At 36.7% G+C, this 25,088-nt stretch overlaps 1 protein-coding gene across 1 annotated transcript in view; it reads right to left on the bottom strand.

The window, feature by feature from the left end:
• Positions 1–25,088, bottom strand: part of DCAF1 (DDB1 and CUL4 associated factor 1) — a 91,856-nt gene that overhangs the window by 17,780 nt on the left and 48,988 nt on the right. The window contains exons 8-22 of the mRNA XM_044675836.1: positions 24,661–24,762; positions 18,109–18,267; positions 15,931–16,110; positions 14,208–14,417; positions 12,989–13,158; positions 11,827–11,951; positions 9,362–10,616; positions 8,535–8,733; positions 7,462–7,544; positions 6,474–6,558; positions 5,390–5,623; positions 4,104–4,197; positions 3,441–3,545; positions 2,964–3,037; positions 2,278–2,379 (exon numbers count right to left, since the gene is read on the bottom strand). Coding sequence (XP_044531771.1) covers positions 2,278–2,379; positions 2,964–3,037; positions 3,441–3,545; positions 4,104–4,197; positions 5,390–5,623; positions 6,474–6,558; positions 7,462–7,544; positions 8,535–8,733; positions 9,362–10,616; positions 11,827–11,951; positions 12,989–13,158; positions 14,208–14,417; positions 15,931–16,110; positions 18,109–18,267; positions 24,661–24,762 — 3,177 coding nt within the window. The remainder of the gene's footprint in view (positions 1–2,277; positions 2,380–2,963; positions 3,038–3,440; positions 3,546–4,103; positions 4,198–5,389; positions 5,624–6,473; positions 6,559–7,461; positions 7,545–8,534; positions 8,734–9,361; positions 10,617–11,826; positions 11,952–12,988; positions 13,159–14,207; positions 14,418–15,930; positions 16,111–18,108; positions 18,268–24,660; positions 24,763–25,088) is intronic.

Raw genomic sequence — 25,088 nt, 5'->3', positions numbered from 1 at the left:
ATTCCTTTATAGTTGCACACACAAGAGACAGCATGATATAGTGGGAAAAGCCTTGGATTCAGTTCTTCAGTTCAAATCTTCACTCTGCTACTTACTGTGTGACCCTGGGTAACTCATTCAACTTTGTGGGGAGGGAGTTTCCTCATCTGAAAAATGAGGGAGTCCCTTCTAATTCTATGTTGGTAATCTTGTGTCATCTTTCCTCTATTCTATGCCTTTTTTTTGTGCCCATCTAAAACAAACAAAGGGAAAAATGGTGCAAAATCTAAATTTAGTTCAATATGCATTTATTAATTTACTACATATGGCAGGCACTATGTGAGGCAAAACATAATGATAGATAGATGGATGAATGGGTAGATAAGATAGATAGATGAACAGTTAGACAGATAAATAGATAGATGCATGATGGACAGGGAGAGAGAGAATAGGATGGGAAAGGAAAGGGCAGATGACTCCACAATAAATAGAAAATGAACCTCAAATTGGCCAAAATGTTTACCTCACCTGCTTTTAAACTTGCAACAAGGGAATTCTCATCTCAAATGCCAATAGGTCAAAATCTTCAACAGATAACTGGTTCTCAAACTTTCTATTTCCCCTCCAGAAATATACTACTTCTTGGGAAGCTAAAGTACAATAATGTGGCATAGAAAATGTTTTTTCTGCAAAGAGAATGTGATCTATGAGCACAGCTGCAGAAAAAAAAAATGATAAAACTCTCAATCATGAGAAACCAAAGTACACATTGCCAAGAGATATATCTACAAAACATATACCCAAACATTCCACAGGCAAGCCTGTTCCCCTAAAAATACTACCAAGACAATTCCTAATCCAAAAATTAAATTCACCATCTAAGTGTATGATATATACTATATATATATATATATATATATATATATATATATATATATATATCAAATCACCCTATGCTTTGTGCTAAAAATGCCAAAATTACAAAGTCTACCCTCAAGAAGCTTATACTCCAATAAGGTATCTGAAATAAGAATGGCAGGAGGTAAAATGTGATAAATGTAAAATGAGAAGTTTCAGACAAAATGTTATGAAAAATTTGAGGAAGGGAAAAATCTGAACTTCAAATGGAAGAATCAGAGAAGGCTTTGTGAATATGGTCTTAAAAGAAGTGAAGGACTTCAACAGATAAAGATATGGGGGAGTCCATTCCAGTATGAGAGATGGACTGTGAGAATGCAGAGGCGGGACCCAGTAGGATGAGATGGAAAAGTTTGTAATCCAATTTGGTTGATCTAGTAGAGTATATGAAATAAAATGGAAAGGAAGGCTGGAGGTTGTGGAGGATCTCAAGTGCCCAATGTATGAAATCCATATTTTATCCTGTAAGGACTGTGCGGTCACTGAAAAAATTTTGAAGGTTTTTTTTCCTTCTTTTTTTTAAATTATGGAATGACATAAATTTATGCATTAAGACAAGTATTTTAGCAACCATGTGAAGGACATACTGAAGAGAAGAAATCAGAGGCAGGGACACCTATTAAGGACGCTATAAAAGCAGTTCAAGTGCAAGGTAACATAGACCTGATTCATGCTGGCAGAAGAGGAAGTGAAAAGGCTAAGACACAACAAATAAAAGAGATTCCAAAGAGAGATAATTGATAGGACTTTGGCAACTGAGTAGGCTGGATGGGGTAGGAAGGATTTAGAAAGAAGTCAAAAATGACTCCAAGATTAAAAGTTCAGAAACACCTTCCCATATAAAAGAAATATTTCATTAATTCCCCAAAACATCAAAGTATTCTCTATACTAGCTACTACTTCAATTAAAAAGGTTACACATTATAATAGTGAGAAAATGCATTAAAATACAGATAGTCAATTGAGTCATAACATTTCTATACCACGTCTTTTCTGAGCAATTTTCATTATTTTTCCCCAACACAAGATAACAAATACTATTCACCTAACATTATTTGTATATAAATAATCCAGAAACTGTACCAACTAGACAGTTGCTCATGGAGAATCAATGTAAGAAAATCTGAGTTTTATTAGACACCACTTCTATGTACAAATTAAGCTATGTGAATTTAAAAGTGGTGTCTCTGATTAGTGGCTAAGGTTTCACAGTAGTCATGATTAGCTTCATTCAAACTAAAAAGTGATGATAGTCTATAACATAATTTAGTGCAGACTGGATGAGACCTCCAAGAAGGAACACTACCATCATTATGAAGCAATTTTTAACAATAAAATAATGGCTCCCACAATAAAGAAATTCCAATAAAATCCACTCACCTGATCCTCTTCCTCATCTTCATCTTCTGCCAGGCGCTGCCTGCCCACCTCATACAACCTGCATACTGTGTCCATGTTCAGGGCATCCATACTGCCTTGATTCTAAAATCCACCCCACAAAATATGAAGTCAGTGCACCGTAGAATTAGGGATCTGTTTCAGCTTTGACCTATTTCCTTCAATTACCTCCCTGTGTCAATCAAAATAAGTGATTCTTGCAATAATAAATGTTGTTAAGCAGACTGCAAATGTTATATTATACCTAGAGCACAGAGAGGGAGGGAAAAGCAGTACAAGAAGGCTTAAGTGCTATCACAATTATACACAAACACACATACATGGTTCTTCTATGCTTTCATACTATAATACTGACGATTTGGTAAAGATAACAACCATGAATATATTGTCTAAGTTACAATGAGAAAACTGTGCTACATTTCTCCTTTACTGAATATTTCAGACACAGCACTCCCTCACCTCCCACCCCTGGAAATAGGTATAGAAGGATCACTCAAGATATCTGATAACAAAAATAGACAATTGGTAATACACTTTTTTCAAATATTACCCATTATAATCCTAACTAAAGGCTAAGCCTGATATAAATGTAGGACAAAAGAATTAACTAAAAATGATCTGAATAAATTTTACTTCAGAAAATCTATATTCCTCTAAGCATCCTTTACCTCAATAACAGCAAGGTAACAGTCCTTGGTGTCAGTGCACAGGTCAAAAATATTTCGTTTCACATCAATGGTAGCTAGAAAATAGAATATGGAAAAACTCAGGGGATTTTGTTATTGATTTCTTTTGCTTTTAAAGAATTTGAGATACTTTTGGAAATCTTATTTGGCTCCATTTTTCATATCCCTTTCTTAACTCCCCTTACTACAAATTTCTAAAACAGAAAAGCAGGAACAAACATAGCAAGTCTCCTTTTGTGAGTCATTTTTTTCATAGGAAAAGAAAATAAATGCAAAAACAAAGTGTGTGTGTGTGTGTGCGCGCGTGCGTGTGCGTGCGCGTGCGCACGTATGTTTTTCTCTCCAGAAAGAGGTAAGTACAAAACTCTTCCCAAGGAAAAAAAAGAAAAATTCACATTAGGAATACACATTCTCTGACAGAACATGCATGCCCTGATGACCATAATTTGTCATGCTTACCTATAGGTTTATAATCTGTTGCATTGAATGTTCTGAAAGATGATCCAAAGGGGCTTTTCATCCTCTCTTCCATTAAGTCATCTTCATCATCTGCCTGTAGCATAGCTAGTTTAAAAGAAGAGAAAATCCCCACCACCAGATATTTATATTTAATCATAGGCATAAAAAATGTTGTCTTATTAAAACCCAGGGGTTTGGTGAATTTCCACAATATCTGGTTATAACTTTCTGGACACATTCTTCTGGTGGTTCCACAGGTTTATCTTTAAACAACATTTTCTTCCTTCACTCATCTACTTCCCCCTGCTGAAATGTTTTAAGCAGTACAAGTAATAGTCTAACATCAAGTGAACTATGAAAATCTGGTAGTTTTTACTGAATGTAAAGAAGTCATGGAGACTGGAGAATAGTTTCCAATAGAGTTTACAACACTATCACACATAATTTAGATTTAATAGCTTTTGAGCCAAATACCCTAAATCAGTATTTTTTTAAATTATTTGCAATTTTTACTCTTGAAATTACTTTTATTAATCCAAGAATTTCCAAATACTTTCCAGGACATGGGGAAGAAATATTCCAAGAGCAGAACTATATAGTACTATGGCAGGTTAGGAGCTGGACAGAAAGACAGAAGAATAATAGAAAGGTTATATTCATTACCTCCATACATCACTGTACCCGTATAGTTGAAAACTACACGACACTGATCCAAAGCTGGGACTGTGTGCAGCAAATGGAAAGTTCGAAGGTCCCACTGAAAGAACAGCAGTGAAGGAAGAGCCCAAAAAATTTTTTCCTTAAATTTATTCCTAGACCCATGTTGAAAGACAACAGAGAACCTAAATAACCAACTTGCTTAGTTTCTAAGAGTTGACTCTAATGAGTAAAGGCTCTCAGCTTCCTCCCACCAGAACATTGTTATTAGAATACATGGAAAAGCTAGAAACAAGAGGAAGAAGGTGAAACCAAGAGCCACTTTATAATATTAAGCAATGCCATATAAATTATGACCTGAATTAGAGGAAGATGTTCCAATCTACTTTCTTATACATTAGAACTACAAAAAAATTCCCTTCAGATGGAGGACTTTCTCTCTAATCTGTTAAGTAAAACATTTAATATACTAGAAATAAAACTTCACAGAAACTAAATAAATTAACAATTTTTAAGAGTTTGGTCATTATTCCCAGGAATATAGCAAAAATATAATCACCTGTGTAATTAGTTATCACTAAAAATCTCTCAAAGTTCTCTGAATACTCAAGACCACCTCAAAACAACAGGAGAATTTGTGTACATGTAACATTAACATCAGTCATGAATTTCTCAGTCAAAAGTTTTAAAAGATGCTTTACATGCTGAATTTTTTGTTTCTTATAAAGAGTTCAGCAAATGCTTAGCCAATAAAGATGAAGATGTTTTGTTTTTTAATGAAAACAATACCTGCCCAGCTCAGATTATGTCTTACAGCCTGCCAATATAACTGGTAGCTAGCTATCTACAAAGTTTTTTTTTAACATTTTTTATGCATAATACAGCTTTAGTAAGTTAACCAAAAGGTAGGCTATTGGGGGAAAAAAATGTTTTTCTTTAAAATTAACCATACTACTAAATCAGAATTTTCTTTGAAAGGCAGATCTCTTAGCTACTTACAAATCTGTATGGCAATAGAAAAAAGAGTTAGACAAGTTTTGCCAGACTACACAAAATAACCATATGTATTTCCAAAAAACACTGAACAACTGACTAGATTTTTCACTTCCAGATCTTTAATACACTGCCTGCTTAGCCTATGAGATGGTACAAGGGATAAAACTCTACTAAATAGATTTTAGTTAAAAAAAAAAAAAACCAACAACAAATGGAATTCTCTTTCTAATTTTTTGCAAAATATCCAGATCTTAACTTTAAATGATTCAGGGTGTTCTAGTAAGGGTGAAGGATACAATTTCAGTATTAATTATGACTTCTAGTCCATTAGGATGGAAAACACCACTGATGTTCATGTTGAACTTGTCAAACTTATGTATGGCCTGCGCAGAACGAACATCCCAGAGAACTCCATCATTTAAGACTAAATCATCTGTAGGATTAAACGTGGCACAATTCCTCTTGTAGTTGTTGGCAAGATCTGGGTTAAAGAGAGTCAACAGCTTGTTGCCAGTCTGAATGTCATAAATCTTTGGAGAAAAAAAAGAGGAGTGAGGAAGATATATCAGATTCATGTGTTAGTTAACAAATTATAACAAAAAGTTTTGCAAACCCAATTCTTCCTGACTTCTCATTTCTGACAAGTTTCTGGAAGTCCCAATTCTCCCAATTTGCCTAATGAGAAACCAATCTATATTTCTGCTAAAATTCTAAAAGCAGCATTTTCAATGGAATCCCTTTTCCCAGAAGAAAAATGAGAAAAGTAAAGCCTCTCTAAAGATGAGTAGGAAGAAATCCTCTTTTCCTATCACCATCGTGGGAAAAGGACAATGTGTTCAGCATAAGTGGGAAAATGACAAGTTTCTCTTTTCTAAGTCAATGTATAATGATCTATCTGGTGATTATTCACTCTGTAAGGAGGGGAGGGGTTCTCTCTCTTTCTTTGGGGAGTGGAGGGGAGAAGGGGCTGGGTAGGATAAGATTTTCAATGAAATATTCCAACACATTTATCCACAACACAGAACTTCAATTAGTCAAGCAAAGTGTCCAAATACTCACAGCAGCTTAAATGCCAAGATATTTAACCTACATAACCAATTAATAAACATTTATTAAGCACTTACTATCTTGCCAGGCACTGTGCTAAGAACTGGGAACAAAACAAAAGCAAAAATAGCCCCCCAAAAGCAAACTCCCCAGAAACCTATTTCTTTGAAAATCTCAGATTCTCAGTTTTTAAGTTTTTCATATAGAGCCTCGAACTATTGTCGTAGACATATTTAGGACCATAGCCTAAGTATATAGTCTTCCAGGCAAAAGCATCTTATGTGAACAGAAGTACATCATCAGCTTTAAAGTTATGAAATCAAAGGTACTTACATGGGCAATGTCCCCTTTTGTGCCAATGACCCTATCTTGTGAGTGCTTGCTGAACTCTACGTAGTGGTCTTCTGTGAAGGAATGCCTGCAGGCAAGTAATAGGTAGCAAATATATCATACTCCCTGGAATCTGATCTTTGCAGTGGTTAAGTTTAAAAAATGTATCAAGTTAATCCCCAACTTCCAACACAATTAAACCTCCTGAATTAAAATTCAAACTCCCAGAGATAAAACCAAAACATTCAAAGGAAAAAAATCTGACAAAAAAGTCCTACCTTAATTTGTCCAAGCAAGATAAAAGTGCTAAGAGGCTTCAGCCCATAAGAGAAGGGAATTTACCATCAAAATAATTAGCAGGCCCCTAGTCCTTTTATTCAAGTTCCAAAGTACCCACATGCAGAGGCAGAAAGACAGCCAACTGCCATGTGTTAATAAAGGTCACATGGTAAACAAGTGTGACGGGTCTCATATCCCGCTTACTGGGATGGGAAGGGGAAGAGAGGGACCAAAGGAATGCTACTGAGTAATAAGAGTGTTTAACAGTTAAGGAACATTTTAAGATTTGCAAAATGTTTTATATCCATTAATTCTTTTGAAACCCTACAACAATCATGTGATATAGGTATTATAAATATTACTATTGCCATTTTATAGTTCAGGAGACTGAAGCTCGGGGTGGCTAAGTGACTTGCCTATGGTCAAACAGAAAGTAAGTGTCAAAAGGTGGGATTTGAACCCAGGTCTCTCCTAACTCCAAGTCCAGCGCTCTCTCCACTACACCACGCTGCATTAAACATTGCAATGGTAGGTTCAATCTGAGAAAAAACAGTTCTGGAATGAAAGAAGAGAGTAAGTTTTCTTCTTTATCCATCAAGCTAAAAATTTAGGGGATTAAAGTTTATTCAGAAGTAGCTAACAACCAATATTCTTCTTTTCCTAATAACCCCTTTAAAGACACAGAAACCAGATCGACAAAAAGTGTACTCACTTCATATCAAACACTGATTTCATCCCCCAGAGTGCAGAAAGAGGCTGGCTCCAAGTGGCAGATGTTAACAACAAAGATCCATCCTAAAAGAGAGGAGGAGGTCTGAGTTAAGTAACAATAACATCTTTATACCTAGTTAACAACTGACTTTTACAAAGCACTTTAGTTTGCAAAATGTTTTATATACATCATTACCAACAAGGATATATTCCATTTACTACTAACATACAAAAAATGTATTTATGAAAAAAATTTCTGACCTACTTGTATAAAGCAACAGAGAAGAAAGAAACTCCTATGTGACCCAGAAACAGATAAGCTGCACAATATAACTCTATTCTGACAATAGGATCTTAGAAAGACATAACTGAACTTTTTGAGACAATATTACACAGTTCTAACTTTGCAACATGCGGCGGAGTCACTAACATAATAATGACATTAAAAACATTCCAGAAAAAAAATTCCACACTAAAGAAAAAATTTCAAAACTCACTCCATTTCCTTTAATGTCACATTCTTCAGTTTTCTGCTTCTATTTTCCCCCATCCCCAAATGGCCAACAACAAAAAAATAAGTTGTTCTAGGCACTTTGTAAGAACTTGTCCAATTTTAGAAATATTTATTTAAGGCAGACTCAAAGATGTGAAAGTCCCCTTCCTTTGTGTTAGTAATAACATTTTAAGATCCCATTTGAATGGAACTTTGCTGGGGAACCAAAAAATCTTACTATCTATATAAAGCACTAAGGCACCAAGGCATACTGACCAGAAAGCTGGCTCATAATCCAGAGGACTTGAAGATTCAAGACCCTGCTTTTATACATACTAGCTTTGTGATTCTGTTCAAGACGCTTACTCTCTCAATGTTCTAGATAACTCTGAGACATAAAAGTTGGCAGGAGTTTCCTTATATAGGAATTCCCTATGCAAACAAAATCACAAGTCCAATCCCTACTCCGTACCTAATGTACACCTAATAGAGTTTACTTACATGGCTTCCACAAGGAGAGGAAAATAAAGAAAGATCAGGCCTTGGCAGAGGCTTTTGGCAACCTCAGAAAAGTTCCTTACCCTAGATGGTTCGAGATGTGTGATGGCAGAGTTATGACAGTTATAACTAGCCTCTTCCTGCCCACTGAAAACATTGTAAAGTTTCAGCTGCCCTGTACACGTGCCAAGCATTAGAAACCTCTCTCGGGCTGAGAATGCACAGCAGGTAAAACCACTTTCATCCTCATTTGCTTCCCGAAACACTGAAATGGGACGGAACCTAAAAAAAAGACACAGAGATCATTAGCCACAATAAATCAAAAGGCTCCAACTAAGGAAAAGAAAATTGGAACAAACTGTGTTAAAAAGAGAGGAACTGAGAGATTAGTTAGTGGCATAGGGGTGGTATAGTCACAACTGCTTCTCAGTAGTTCTTTAAATTTTATAATGACCAAAAACTGGTTTGATTTCATTTAAAATTTTCATTTTAAGTGGTAAAGGGGAGAAACAGCTCCCCTTTTCATTTTCAGATTAAAGTAAAAACGGGTAACTTATATCATTAGCTCTTTCTGAATTTTAAAAATGATTCCAGCATTTTTATGCCAATCTTATGGGAAAGAATAAAAACAACTTGAGCCAAGATAGAAACAAGTTGGGAAGGCTTAGTTTAGGGTAGCTCATTAGGTTCTAGAGTAGCCTATAGCCCTAAGTCCTAACATGGCAAAAGTTAGTATGTCTATAATGCCTACAACAACACAAGGAGCCTAGAATTACAATCATAGCTTGGTCTCACAGATAATGACTTAGCTAGTAACAAAAGACTACTTAGGTTTACAAATCTAGGCTTCTGTTGCCAGATGTTTAACAGTTAAAACCCTTTCCCTAAAAGGTTAAAAGCATTTCCTTACCTGCTGAAGATAAGGTGCCTATCAAAGCACCCACCATCTACCCCTCCATACTTCGGAAAGGCTGCTCTGCGGGTTAGCCTCGAGGTAAAGTTTGTTGGCGCTTGCCGCCTTTGTTTTGGCTCAGGACACTGGTGAGGGGTAAAAAGAGAAAAAGGGGGACAGGTGGCAACTGGGTTCTTGCAGCGAGCATGCTGCTCCCTAAGGTATTCTGTGATGATACTGTCCAGCGTGGGAGGGGAAGGAAGATGCCTGTCCAACTGCTTTTTTATGGCTGGACTTTGGCTGTAGGCGCCATGGTCCGATTTCTGCCGTAACACTCTGATTTTCCTGCCATTGCAAGGCGATGGCCTCTCCCTGATAAAACTGATCCTGCCAATCAAAGGAGAGCTGCCTGCATAAGACGGGCCAGGCAGGGCAAGTGGACCCTGTGGAGGCCGTGACTGAGAGTGGACAGAAGAGGCCGGGGAGGCTACATTGGCATGGCTGTTTAGTCTGGCTGCAATGCCATTGGCAATGCGAGGGGTACGAGGCAGAGAGACAGGGGAAGCAGCAGCTGTGACAGGTGTGAAGGCAGAGGAATGAGATGCAGCAGTCATGGGTAGATCAGCCTCTCTGGTAAGGACTGTTGCAGTCTCTCCCAGCCCTTTGGAGATGAGATGGTTTCGGATTAAGAGAAGCAATTCTTTCTCTGGAAAGGAGATTCTAGACTGGGCTACCACATCTGCTTTCTGCAGCCGTGCAAGAGAGACATCAGTACCAATAAGGAGGGGCTTTCCTGATACACGCTCAATCAACTCAGCAGCATATTTGCAGAACTTGACATGGTCACTGCGCTTGTCCTGCAAGACAGGCTCCTTCATCAGCTGCTGGATCTGGCAGCTACTGAAGAGAGGCAGCTTGCTGATGATCTGCCGAACAGTACTACTGCGGGAAAGTCCAACCAGGGCTTTACATGCTAGTGCTCTGATCTGGTCTGCATCAGTGATGGGCATCTTGATGGACAACAGTGACAACAGCACCTTAATGCCATTGTTGGACTGAACCACATTCCACATCTTGGCCAGAGTATGCTCATTTCTTTTTGGAGGCTGAGGCAACTTCCGCCTTGGGGTTCCAGAGATGAACTTGCCAATACTAGAGATTCGATTATCTGGGCCACACACACAATTGATAATGATCTGAAGAGCTGATTTCTGAATTTCAGCATCGTGGATAAAGAACTCACCCTCAGCCACTCCCAGGATGATGCTGATACCTGTTCAGACAAGATCAACATTTTTTTAGCCTTTTCTCCCCAATATTTCAAATTGATGTTCATGTTAAGATTCAGAGGAAAATGAAAAATAAGAACTGGGAGTTGTGTTACTTTTGTTTTTAGTATTTTGTAGAAAGCATCTTCAATTTTCAAATCACAAAACTTCTTTGCTGTAGAAATTACAGCTGTGGATTCAGTCTATCCAGCCTAATTAAAGAGAGTGAGGGCATAGCCACTCACTTTAGGAGTAATATTCGATGGTGTTTAGAAACAAAGGACTCTATATGCAACTCATATTTTCTGTCTTTTTTAAGTTTCCAAAGCACTTAGCTCTTGGAAAGAGGGCAGAACAAGTACTGCTAGCTTGAATTCATAGCTGAGTAAAATTAAATTCACATGAGAAATGATTTGCTAGCTACATTAGTGAGTAGCAGCCCCATCACATAAAGAATATAAATAACCCTGATGTCAGAGGCCCTAACTCTGCAACACATCTCAAAAGAAGACTGCAAAATTCTTAAAAGTTTCCATGTAATTTCATATGTATCAAAAAGTTTCTTTAACTCTTCCTATACTCAAAGAGTCTCAAAAAGAAAAGTGACATGACAGAGAACATGTATGGCCAAAAAAAGGGAATGGAGCATAATACCTGGTGTACACCCTAAGAACACCATTCTATTGCTATGGGAACATCAATTCAGCCATATGATACTTCTGCAGCTTGTCGACATTGTATGTCACGTACAAACCGCAGAGCACAGAACCCACCAACACCTTCTAATTAAGTACAGAGTTATGAAATTTAAATCAGAACAGCAAACAGGGCATCAACAGCCAGAGAAAAAAACTTAAGCCCTCTCTCTGGGCCTTTGCACTAGCAAATCCCTCATGCCAGGAATGCTCTCTCTCCTGATCTCTACCCTCCTGAAATCCATTACCACCTTCTATAACCTTGGCTCAAATGCTACCTTCTATATGAAGCTTTTCCTAATGCTCCCAATGTTTATGTCCTCCTTATTCTATCTTGTATTTATTTTTTAATTTATAAATGTGTGTTTTCTCTCCTCACCCCCACAATCCTACCTGAATACAAGTTCCTAGAGAACTGAGGTCATTTCATTTTTGTCCTCAATCTTCAGGGCTGAGCACAGTGTCTGGCACACTTAGTAAATGCTTATTGATTAACTGATAAAAGACAGATTCAACTTACCTACTGTAGAGACAATGGATCCAGCTTCATCTAACACATCCACTGATTCAGCTAATTGCAGCTGGATTTTTGGTACCACAGTGAGAATAGCCAGGACATCTAATGCATAGCGTACAGTATCATTCCTAAAAGAACAGACAAAGGAGCTTGGCAAAATGGCATGTATGACACAGCCAAAAGAATATAGAAATGTTATGCTGGATTGTGATAAGTCTCTGACAGTTGATTCTTAAAACCGTGGTTAAATGATGACTCAAGAGGTTAGGAATATGATCCAAATATCCTTAGCTTCTCTTAAAATCTAAAAAGTCTATCAGTCAGGACTTTATCTATACCTTTCTTAATCCCACTTTTGAGATAACAAGTCTCAAGACTATTTGCTACAATAGATATTAAGACTGAGCCCCTTTGTATCCTCAGCACTTAGAACAGAGCCTAACACCTATCCGGTGAATTTAATAAATGTTTATTGATTGATTATTGATTAAAGGCACCCTTCTAAGAAACTAAGATATGGAATCTACTCTGAATATTAAGTTCTAATGTTCTGACAAACGAAAGTCCATGTTCATACTCCTAAAATAAATTCTATAACTGAATTTTGATCTTTTCTGCTTAGCCATAATCTTTCCAAAAAGAACTTTCTTTTCATGATTTTCTGCAAGAATCCCCTATTTCCTTCATCAGGAAATGCCCTTTTCTAGACCTCATTCTGCTTGATTATAGCTTTCCTTATAGGTGAAAAGCAAACTTAAACGCAGTATTCTATTTGTGCAAAATAAAGTATTTTTTTTTTTAATTTTAAACCCTTAACTTCTGTGTATTGACTTATAGGTGGAAGATTGGTAAGGGTAGGCAATGGGGGTCAAGTGACTTGCCCAGGGTCACACAGCTGGGAAGTGTCTGAGGCTGGATTTGAACCTAGGACCTCCCGTCTCTAGGCCTGGTTCTCAATCCACTGAGCTACCCAGCTGCCCCCTAAATAAAGTATTTTTAAAGAAGATAGGAAAGTATTTTAATTCAATGAGATAGGGAAGAGTGGGGGCAGCACACAGGTCCTTAATATCATTTTATTTCATGTCTTCTTTTAAAAGCCTGGCCCAAAAAATAATAGATCTTTAAGAAGATAAATCTAACTTTGGGAGTAATTCTCTAGCCAAACCTTGCATAGTAGGTTTTCCAGTTGCAGGCAATGGAGATAAGCTGCAACATGAGTTGCACACAAGAAAGTTTGAGGAAGACTTCAGCTGGTTCCCAGTATAACTGAGCTGGTCCATACTCTATGAGAAACTCCATCATCTCCACAATCTGCTCATGAGTATAAGAACATGCCTACATGCAGAAAAAGCAGATCATGTCATTAAGAATTATATTATCTTCTCATAATCTTTGAATATTATGTATTGATTTTAAAGCAGAAGGCAAGATTAAAAAGATTTTTAAAAATCCATGGTAAATAAATAACTGACATTTCATTTGCACAATGCTTGACTATTTACAAAGCACTTTCATGTATACTGTCTCATTTAATACTCAAAAAAACAAATAAGGTAGATTAAAACAATAGGCATTATTAACTTCTCTCTTTTATAGATAAGTGAATGAACTCATACAGATTAAATAACTTGTCCGGGTTCCATCACTGAGTGAATTGGCAAGATACGGGAATAGAACCTAGACGAGGTGCTTTTTTTTCCATTATATCTTCATGCTTTCCCATAAATGTGTAGATACTTATTGGAAATAATTAATTCTAACTAATACCACTTTAATTTGGGGAACTAGAAATGTGTTTTGTTTGGAAAAAATTCTTAAACAGACATTTATGAAATATCTATAGAATAAGGTTTGAGGTTGAAAAGGCTAGTAAAAAAATTTCATAAATTCTTTGTCCATATTTTACATCTGAAAGCACAGGTTTCTCGGATTACAACTAAACCAAAAAAACAACACTTTTATCTCCATTTTAATTTGAAATTTTTAATATATGTTGAAATGGCTTTATCTATAACAAAAACATGTAGAGTAGCTTCCAAGCTTCTCAGATTTTTTCCAAGGCCTCAGCTGGTACCTACTATAGCAACATAATATATTTAATATAATTCTTAAAAAGAAAGTTCTATATTACACACACCTTAATTAACCTTTTACTTCTGATTTAAAAGGGAAAGAAAACTCACATCTGTGAGAAAAGCGAGTCTCTATTATTCACACACACACACACACACATATTTTTTTTAAACTGGTATGTAACTATACACAAAGCAGGCCTAATCAAAAACTCATATTATGAGTATTCCACTGAATCAAGTGTGTATCTCATATCCATGATGCACTGTAAAAAGAAAATGTGAACTATGACCTTCCCACTCCTTGCTCACCTTATATGGTGGCTGTGGATGGACAAGAATACCACCTTCTGTCCTCTGAAGCGACTGCTTCACCTGTTCTAATTTAATGGCCAGGTGGGCTTCAAAGTACCTGCGAAGTGCCATGCAGGTATGCTTCCCAGTTTGGCGGCTGGCAAATATTTCATCATCACTCAGAAGAGCACCCTGATCTTCCAAGTTTAGAATTTCTAGGGTACTGATCTATGAATACATAAAAAGCAAACAAAATAAGGCAACAGAAAAATAAAAAAAAAAAATGTAGGAGAGGAAAACTTCAACTTCTTGGTAAGTAGACTTTCAATATAAAAGCTCAATATGTTAGCATCCTAAACATCAGTAATTATCATAGACGCAAAATATTATACTCAAAAAGGTGAGACTACTAAAGTTGTTCTCTTTATAGGCACAAAACAATGGGATCTTTTAGAAATATCAAAGTTAAATTGAGAAACAGTAATTCATTTTGAGAAGAGAGAACATATTTTCCCTTCTAACACTACCTCAACACCAAGATTCACACACTGGTGCTATAGGACTATGAATAAATAACACCATGATCTTAGAAGAATCAAAACTAGGAAACAAAAAGAGAAACAGAGGGGTGCATGGTGTGTACAAACAGGTTACAACACAGCACCATTAATGAAATGCAAGAAAGAAATGTTATCAAATACAAGCATCAAGAATGTGGATGATGGAAAAGGAGGTGGGCCAATAATATACCATGAATGTGAGAAAGAATAATGGTGTTAAAAAATGTTAAAAAAAAACAAAAACAGCTAACTAGGTAGCCTAATGTATAGAGCACCAGGCCTTTAGTGGGGAGGACCTGGGTTCAAATCTGACCTCAGATGCTTTCTAGCTATGTGACACTGGGTAAGTCACTAAACACTATTTGCCACACACTTATCATTCTGTATCATTTTGTTTTACAGCTGTTACTAAAAGTAAAGGTTTAAAATCTATCCATCTCTCTCTCTCTCTCTCTCTCTCTCCATATATATATATATATATATATATATATATATATATATATATATATATATAATACCTATGACAAGGCTTTTAACAAAATGGAAAGCTCTTTTATAGACAATTCATGAAAGGAGATGGATATGAATCACAAAGAATGAGAGGATTATGATAAGTGGCAGTAGCAGTATAAAATGGGTAGAGGAATACCCAAACCAATGAAATCATAGATCCACCAAAGTTATACATCATCATAGAGATCTACCCAGTCACCACTTGCATAACAATTAAAGCCTGATTCAGGAAAGCTTACATACTTAATGATGAACACAGCCAAATGTTTATAAATGAATAGGCCATTCCTTGAAGATTTTTCTATGATGCTATAAAAACCTTTACCTACCCCTTAATTCTTCTTAATCCCTCACTCAGGCTTATAAATAAAATATACACACACAAACATATGCGTGTGCACACTCATGCCTTGCAATAAAAGTGTATTCACTAATTTTAGGGATAAGAAACATCAGGCTATCATGTACATGAAGGAATAGGCCTCTACAGGCAAAACTGAAACATCATAAATCATCCTGAATGAAAAAGAGACAATCTTCTTCCCTCAGGAGGGTACTGTCGGTCGGACTCAGTGCCAAAAAATAGGGCTCCCTTCTGTGTGCAAATGAAACTATGTAATTTAAAGAAATTTTCCACTAAGTTCTAAAACAAATGCATGAAATCTCACCAAGTTGACCAGGCGACGAAGACCATCATGCCGGTCAAAGAGTTCCAAGACCGCACGAAAAGAGAAGCAAATAGAGAAAAACATGGTAGCATGGCAGCATCCTGATGCATGGGAACACTCCATTAGCCACAAGGTGTAGTTCACTACATCTGACAGAACATTATGGGGATGCATGCAGACCTGCCAAGAAAAGAGATGTGGTGATACAAAGACAAAACAAATGAGAAAAATCTGTCAAGTAAAATTGTTAGACTTATTATAAAGTTGGACTTAATCAAGCAAGGAGTCTCATATCCTAAAACATAAATTAAAATGGAGTCTAACCCAACCAAGTGGACCCTCAAATCTCTTCCCTGCCTTATCATGTTGCCTTCACCATACTGTTACAAAGGGAAAGAGACATAACCAAAGGTCCCATTTAATCATCTATTATAATACTCATCACCCAAGCCCACTGGCTCATCTTCTTAACACCTATCCTATACTCCATTCTCAGAATGCTCACTTGGAACTCCTAACTTTCCCAGCCACTCACAGTTACATTCTCACTCTTTGCCCCAACTCTGCTGGAATCTTCACTCAAGGCTAAGCTGACACTTCTAATGGCTTGGGGCTGAGTGAAAACTTACTTCTACCACCATGGCTGCGATGAAAGAGATGCAATATTAGCATTTCAAAATGGAACTTCTGAATGCAATTTTGCAGAAGAAATATATGTTGAGAGGCTATGATACTATTGGAATTTTATATGGCAAAAACATTATGGATTAAATAAGTTTTTATGAGCGAAGGAGACTGCATGGCACATGGAGAGAGCATAGGAATTAGAGTCAGGAAGATCTTGGTTTAAATTTCACCTCAGACGCTTACTAGTAATGTGACCCTCAGCAAGACTCTTAACATCTCTGAGCCTCAGGTTCTTCATCTATAAAATGGAAAGATAGATAAAAGCACCTCCCTCAAACAGCACCTTCGATTGAGAGAATGAAATCAGATAAGATGTAATATGCTTTGCAGATGTTAAAGTACTGTACAAATAGCTATAATTTTCTTCTTCCTTACATCAATTAGACAGTAAGAAAGGAGTCTGCAAATTAATAACTTTTCACCATGTTGCTGACAAATCTGTATAAAATCTCATGAAGTTACAAAGTATCAAAAGCCTGTAATTAAGCAGCTCTACTTCACTAGAAAAACTAAAACTATAGAACTAAAAAGGAAAAACTCATAGGGTCAGAAAATTGCCTAAAAACACTAAAAATAATATACTTTAAAATTTTAGTATGTTGTATATACCCAGATTGCTTTGCTTAACTAGAAGACAAAATAAAGTTTTCAAGACAAAACCTATTACAATACCATAATAAAAGTTCTTTTATCCTGAGAAACAAGAAAATTGTTTCAAATGTCTTCAAAACCAACCACCTAGGAACTATACATCATCCTCTTCATCCTAAAATAAATTCATCCATATAGGACAGGACTGTTAAGAACTAATACAGAACACATGGGTTGATACAGACATGATTGGGAACGTAGACTCAAAACGACCAAACCAATGCAACTATCAATAATATGGAAATAGGTCTTAATCGACAATACATGTTAAATCCAGTGGAAATGTGCAGCAGCTATGGGGGTGGGGGTGGGGGGGCAGGGATTGGGGGGATGAAGGGGAAAGTAAGAACATGAATCATGTAACCATGGAAAATTTTTCTAAAAAATAAAAAATAAAGACAGTACATTACCAAAAAAAATTAGACAGCTGAAAAAAAGAATACAGAAAATACAATAGACAAATACTTGAAAGAAAGTACTCAGAGAAATGGAGAGAACAGTGTTAATGCAACAGAAGGCACTTGGCCTAGACCCCAAAATTCTTGACCCCTCCCCCCAAGAAGTCTATATTTTTTCCTAGTTTCAAACATCTCTTAATTATTGATGCAAATGTATATTTATAAGCATTTAAGCCTGACCAAATACTCTCATTAATAAAAACCCTTTCAAAAAATTTTGGAATATCAGGTATTCAGGCCCCTAGCTTCTTTTGCTATCATCTAATTCCCTTCAATTACATTCTCTACATTTATTAAATATAGTTATTTACAGTGTGCCTGTACACTGAAAAAAATCTGCCCCCCAGAATTATCACAATATATTTGAGAGCACTGTACTTACTCGTTCCATAGCATCCTGGTTATAAGATAGATAATATAAACACATGGACACACCAGTAGCAGCCATAGAAGGACGAGGGATTTCCAATAACTTTTGTACTCCTCCATGTGCAACAAACTCTGTGGCAAACTTGTTGTGGAGTAGAAGTGATGCCAAGTGCTGGAAGAAAAAGGGCAAGGATTAGCATGGGACAAGTGAAACCAAAATAAGGCTTTTCAAAAAAATACCAACAAAGGGGGCAGCTGGGTAACTCAGTGGATTGAGAGCCAGGGCTAGAGATGGGAGGTCCGAGGCTCAAATGTGACCTCAGACACTTCCCAGCTGTGTGACCCTGGGCAAGTCACTTGACCTCCATTGCCTACCTTACTACTCTTCTTCCAAGACGGAAGGTAAGGGTTTAAAAAAAAAAAAAACCAACAAAGCAGGCCACTTAATACTCAAGTTCTCATTTTCCATAAACAACTTTGAGTAGGATGATTCTAATTTCCTCTCCTAAATAGAAAAGTAAGCAAAATATTGTATTTTTCTCCCAGACCAATTAACTCCACAGGTTATTATGAGAATGAAATAACATGTACTAAAAATTAAAAAGGTTATAGAATTATAAGATATTATTATTCAACTATTTTATTGTCTTGTAAAGCAAAGGCTTAAAAGAGTCGTCTAGTAGTGTTCCCATTCTTGTCATTTTATATAATAAATAATATATATTCAAACCTTACCTATCTTTGCCACTTCTTTAGCAACTATAATAATAGTTGCTAAATAATAAATAATAACAATAAAGCTACTGTCCTTTGCTATACTAGAATGTTAAGATAAACTTAAAAATAAGAATTTATATCAGATATCAAATACTACGTATACACTTACTGCTAATAAGAATCTACTTCAGAGACCACATATCTTATATACTATACCTTTCAATCTCACATCTTTTCCAAAATTAGATCTTGAGCTAAATGATATTTGATCCAAATGCCAGATTTGATAAACTTAATAAAATTAGGATATTAAGAATCAGGCAAAAGCACACAGGCTACAAACTATGTGCCTACTCAGAGATAGAAAACCTGAAACTGCCATTTTTTTTTTTATTTAAGGTATCTATCTAAAGGGGAAAACCCAAGAATTTAATTATTTCTGTTTCAAACAGCAATGGTAGAAAAGTCTTCCATTTAATTCAACATATATCATGTCCATAACCCTATGCTAGATCACAGATTAGATTTAGGGCTGGAAGGGACATTGGGGTCATTTGGACCAACTCCATTGTACAGAGGAGAGAAATGAGGCCCAGAAAGGCAGATTTTAACAAAAATAATAACCATCATAGAGCACTTTAAGGTTTGCAAAGAACTTAACTATTATCTCAATTTATATTCATAACAAGCCTAGGAGGTAGGGGCAATTATTTTCATCATTTTACAGATGAAGGAATTGAGACAGACAGAGGTTTAGTGATTTGTCCAGCATCACACAACTAGTTAATGTCTGGGACTGGATTTGAACTCGATTCCTGACTCTAGGTCCAATATTCTCTCCACTGAACCACCTGTAATTACAGAGGCTGCAATTAACCAGAACATAACTAGAACCCTGACCTTTAATTCTACATCTAATATCCTTCCCATTACCTCTTGGTGGCTCCCTAAAAAAGATTCAAACAACCTAGATAAGACAGCTCAAACCCCTTCTTAAAAACTGAAGAAGGGAATACATCATATTCAAGCCAATTTCCTGCTTCAGTCTCCTGATATCAAGCATATTCTGCATCTTCCAACCACAGTGGAAACTAAGACAAAAGTTGAACATGACCACATCATCTAAGATTTTTAAATGTAAGGATGGAAGACATTCAAAAATGAAAACTGACGCCACTGGGGAAGAGGAGAGAAGGAAAACATAAATAGACCAAAGACACTACATTGTAAACTTTCCAATGAGCTCTGTTTTTTTTAAAGTGTCAAACTAAAAGTTAAAATGAGTTCATGCTCCAGAAGGTAAAACTATAACCAACAGATAGATAAAAGTTAGAGTGACAGAGGTTCTCTTTAAAGAACTTTCTTCCTATCTAAAAATGGAACGAGTTGCCTCAATTAGAGTGAGAATGGCTAGAACAAATTATGGTATATGAATGTGATGGAATATTACTGAGCTATAAGTAATGATGAAGATAACAGGTTCAGAGAAATCTGGGAAGACCTGTATGAAATAATGGTGAATGAAACAAGCCAAACCAGGAGAATACAACTGTGTTGGCGAACCCATGGAATGTATGCCCCCGCATACCAGAGGGGGCTGCTCCATTCCCCCTCTCCACTGCACCTAAGGACGGTTTTCACATGCCCCACCACCCTGTCCAATCACTCAATTCAAGTACTTCCTCCCTTTACTGTCTGGGGTAATGTAGGGGACTCATAGGCAGTTTAAGAGTGTAGTTTGGGCACTCAATCTCTAAAAGGTTCACCAATGCTACTCTACACAATAACAACAATATTGTAAACATAAAAGTTTGAAAGACTTGAGAAATGTGATCAACACAATAACCAACCACAGTTCCAGAAGACCCATGAAACATGCAGAGTATAGACTGTATAGATCAGATTATATATAGAATGAGATATATTTTTTAACATAGCCAGTGCAGAAATTCCTTTTGCTTGACTATGCATGTTTGTAACAGTTTTTATTTTTCTTACCCTCTAAATAAAAAAAAAAAAACTTATTAAGTCCATTTCCAACTAGATTCCACCTCAAAAATACCATCACTGCCTCATGGGGGCAGCTGGGTGGCTCAGTGTATTGAGAGCCAGGCCTAGAGACAGGAAGTCCTAGGTTCAAATTTGGCCTCCGACACTTCCTAGCTGTGTGACCCTAGGCAAGTCACTTGACTCCCCCCCATTGCCTAGACCTTATCACTCTTCTGCCTTGGAACCAATAAACAGTATTGACTCCAAGATGAAAGGGGCTTAAAAAAAAATAGCATCACTCCAGCAAAATGTCCTCCATCAGGTGAGAAAGAAGGGGTGACAAAACAACTCCAACTTCTGGTCTATAATTAACTTGAAAAGGACTACTCTGGATACACTAAAGAGCATGCTTCTCACAGCTGTTCCCCATGTCATCACATCTACTTAGCTTCAAGTCACCACATACAAAATAATCAGTAATTCTTGAACCAAGAGAATGCTTGTATTTAACGATGAATACTACTACACTTTTAACAAATACAATGTACAAAGGAACAGCCTGTTTCTTACAGTTCCTTTATGTTACCCTCATTTTCCTAACTTCTAGGCTTAGGTTTTCTAAATAGCAAACAAATTACAAAATCACAAATGAATCCCATACTTATCCTCATCATTAAGGATGTTTGAGTCACATATCCAATTATGAACACTGAATCTTAGTTCAGTGCCCTTTCTGTTAGTTATACTATATTACCACTGAAGAGAATTGGGTTCTAGGCCCAGCTGTGTTTGTCAAAAACTACTTATTTTATCAAAGGCAGTCATTTAATCAATCTGTAAAATAAGGATAACTATGTTTCTCATAATTGTTTTAAGGAGTCATTGCAAGGACTAAATAAAGAACCTGTGAAAACACTTTGAAAAAATAAAGTCCTATTTTGTTATTAATCCTGGAAATTGGAGTAGAATTGACAGTTGACTCTTAAGTTACATGAGTTTAAGTGAATATCTTTAGAGTTTAAGGGTAAAATAAGCAGCTCTATGAAGCTGAGTTAGCAGTTTCACAACTACATCCTTAGTTACGATAGACTTTTGAGGTTCAGGTTTGTTTCTGACAAACTGGCCGATTTATTGCACAACTTCCAAAGGGTTCTTACATAAGTAAATTCTTTACCATGTACATCAAAAAGCCCTGTGTGTCATTTTTTCTCAGGCAGACTATTTGTGCTCACCTATACTCCCTCATCTAACTGTCCTTCCTCCTAGGCTTGCCTTCTTTGGTGCTCTATATGTTTCCTCCAAAAGGGGAAAAAAGCAAGAAGAATGGCCCCTGTGTTTCTGAGCACCAAGTACCAGGAAGCAGTGACATTCAAGGATGTAGCTATGAACTTTAGCCAAAAATGAAGGCAACTGGCCTCCCTCCTAAAGCCTTGTGCACGAAGTATAGTTGAAGAACTATAAAGCAAGGTTTCTCTTGGGAAGGCTTCCCATTTCCAAAGTCTCTGGAGCATATGTCTAAGAGGCTTCTGTCAGGAGAATATTCCAGCTCAAGGGTAGCCCATCTGGTTTTGACCACACTTCAATATTCTAGTCAAACTACTACTAGCTGTTTCCTGAACATGACATTATGGACAGTTTATTTTATGGTGAACAAACAAAGTAGACCAAGTCAGTTGGAGCTGGGTGGGAATCCTACCTCTGTTCTCTGATCCTTAACTTCTTGTGTAACTATAGGGAAATGATTTAATGTCTCTAAACTTTAGTTTTTTTCATGTATAGAATGAGGATAACAGCACCCTAGTACCACCTGTCTCACAGGGCAATGTGGAATGAAAGAATGATAAAAGGCACAGGACAAAACATCAAGGATTCTCTTCAGTTATGATAATGATCTCCTGCCTCTAGGCCAGCAATTTCTATATTTTGCTCACAGCATGGTTTTCTATGCCTTAAGTGATCATGGCACACTAAGAACAAAAGGTAGCAACAAAGAAGGGCAGCTGGGCAGTCAGGTGTCCAGAACCCTGGCACTGGAATTCCGACAACTGCGGAAGAGCTGTTAGTGTGATCTTCCTGATACCAAGCCAAAACTAGCATTCAATCAACTGTAACTGGGAATGGAGGATACTGTGGCAACCCATCCCTTAGAGAACCATGACTGTAATTAACCCAGGCATCTCCCTTCCTCAGTTTTCCTTTGACATTCCTTTAGGGACCACAGTCAGGAGCCATCCCTTCTAGGCAACATTCCCTGATATAATTAAAAGCATTTTCTTCCCTTCCTAAAGTATTTCCAGAGCATCTGATTTTGATCTTTACTATGCCTCATCATATTCTGTGTTACATCATACTTATCTGTGTCAAAAATCATCTCTTCCCTAGCAGAATGTAAACTCCATACAGGCAGGGGTTGTCATATTTTATCTTTGTACCTCTAGGGTCTAACCCAGTTCCTTCCTCGCATATATATGGTAGACATAGAATATTTATCGAGTTAATTTTACTCTTAGCTCATTAACTTGTTAAAAACATTTTTTCTTTTTCCCTTCATTTCTTTCTTTCCCCACAGTGCCTAGTATAGTGTTCTAAATCTTATCTGAATAGCCCTACTTTTTGACTGACAAAATTACTTAAAAAGAAATGTAGTGGATAACAAGCTATGGGTGTGTGTGTTCTTTCATTTCTACTCTGTCAATAACTAAAGATACCCCAAGGTGAGCAAGCAATGTCTCTAGTTTCTTTTCTAATCTTGATTAGGTTTTTACTTTTAGGTTTCTAACCAATCTGATTCAATGTAAGAGAGAAATGACTCAATTCAACAATTAGCAATGGAGTTACAAAGACAAAGGGCAATAATTCCTGCTCCTAAAGAACTGATCTTCTAAGTTATCAAGAAGGCAGGTAATCTCTAATGAGAAGGACCAAGAAAGTCAACTGGTACAAAAATGTTCTTAAATTATTTTGAAATAAAAAATTTCATACTATTATCTGATTTCCTTGCCATATCTCTCTGTGTGTGTGTGTGTGTGTGTGTGTGTGTGTGTGTGTGTGTGTACATTTTCTTTAAAAGCAACCCTGACCTTCCATCTTAGAATCAACATTATGCATTAGTTCCAAGGCAGAAGAGCAATAAGAACTAGGCAATGAGGGTTAAGTGACTTGTCCAAGGTCACATAGCTAGGAAGTGTCTGAAGCTAGATTTGAACTTGGGTCCCACCTCTAGGCCTGGCTCTCAATCTACTGAAGCAACTAACTGTCCCCCTTTAAATACTTTTTTTTTAAATGTACTGGATGATGGCTTGGACTTTTGAGGCATTCTTAAATTTTGCTGCTTCTTATGTTAAATAATGTTTAAAAGACTACTAAATACCATAGGAGGGGCAACTCAGGCCTAAGACCTCAGGCAATCCCTCACTGTATGACCCTGGACAAGTCACTTAATTAGCCGTTCCTGCTCCTCTGCCTTAGAACTGATACTCAATAATGATTCTAAAACAGAGAGTAAGAGTTTTAAAATAAGCAATATGGGAAATAAAAAGAAATGATTCCTACTTTTAAGGAACTGATGATTCATCGAGAAGACATTCATTGAACATACAATTTATTGCCTATCACATGCAAGGAAAGCATTGAAACAATAAATTCAATATCCAAAGTCAAAGTACTAATAAAGGCAATCATTCCTTTTGTCTGATAGGTATTCAATCTTTACCAATTTCTGTTATACTTATGCTAAAGCCATTCAAGATGTTTTTGCAGCCTATATACAATGAAGGTTTAGTGTGCATGTTGCCTGAAGAAATGCTAAATATGCCAACAGACTTTATCTAACCAGTTCCCTTTATATTCTAAAATTTACCTTCAGAGCCTCAAAGGTGAGCAATACATCATTTGTCCTTTTCAAGTCAATATAGAACATCATCAGCTCCCGTGATCCAAGCTGCATGAAAATGGGAAGCAGCTGAAAGAACAAAAAAAGTAAAAATCCTTTGGGGTTACCCTCCCAACATTCCACTTCATCCTATGGGGAATAAAAGACTTGACCTACTTTTTCTACTTTTCCATAGGAGGATGAATATATAAATGAAGCCCTTTGGGCTCTTGAGAAAGAGACATTATTCAAGGTAAAAAAGAATTATCACCATTTTCACTGAACCAAAAAAAAAAAAAAACCCAGAAATGTGTGTGTGTGTGTCTAATGCAAAAGCCTTTGTCAATTTAGTTAAGAAAAACCCACGCCTCATACTATTGCAATAGTATTTTTACTATAACATTTCATTTCCTCCA

This window comes from Gracilinanus agilis, chromosome 1 (genome assembly GCF_016433145.1).
Source record: "Gracilinanus agilis isolate LMUSP501 chromosome 1, AgileGrace, whole genome shotgun sequence".
In the NCBI taxonomy this organism is placed as follows: Eukaryota; Metazoa; Chordata; class Mammalia; order Didelphimorphia; family Didelphidae; genus Gracilinanus; species Gracilinanus agilis.
This window is presented reverse-complemented; position numbering and strand designations above follow the sequence as displayed.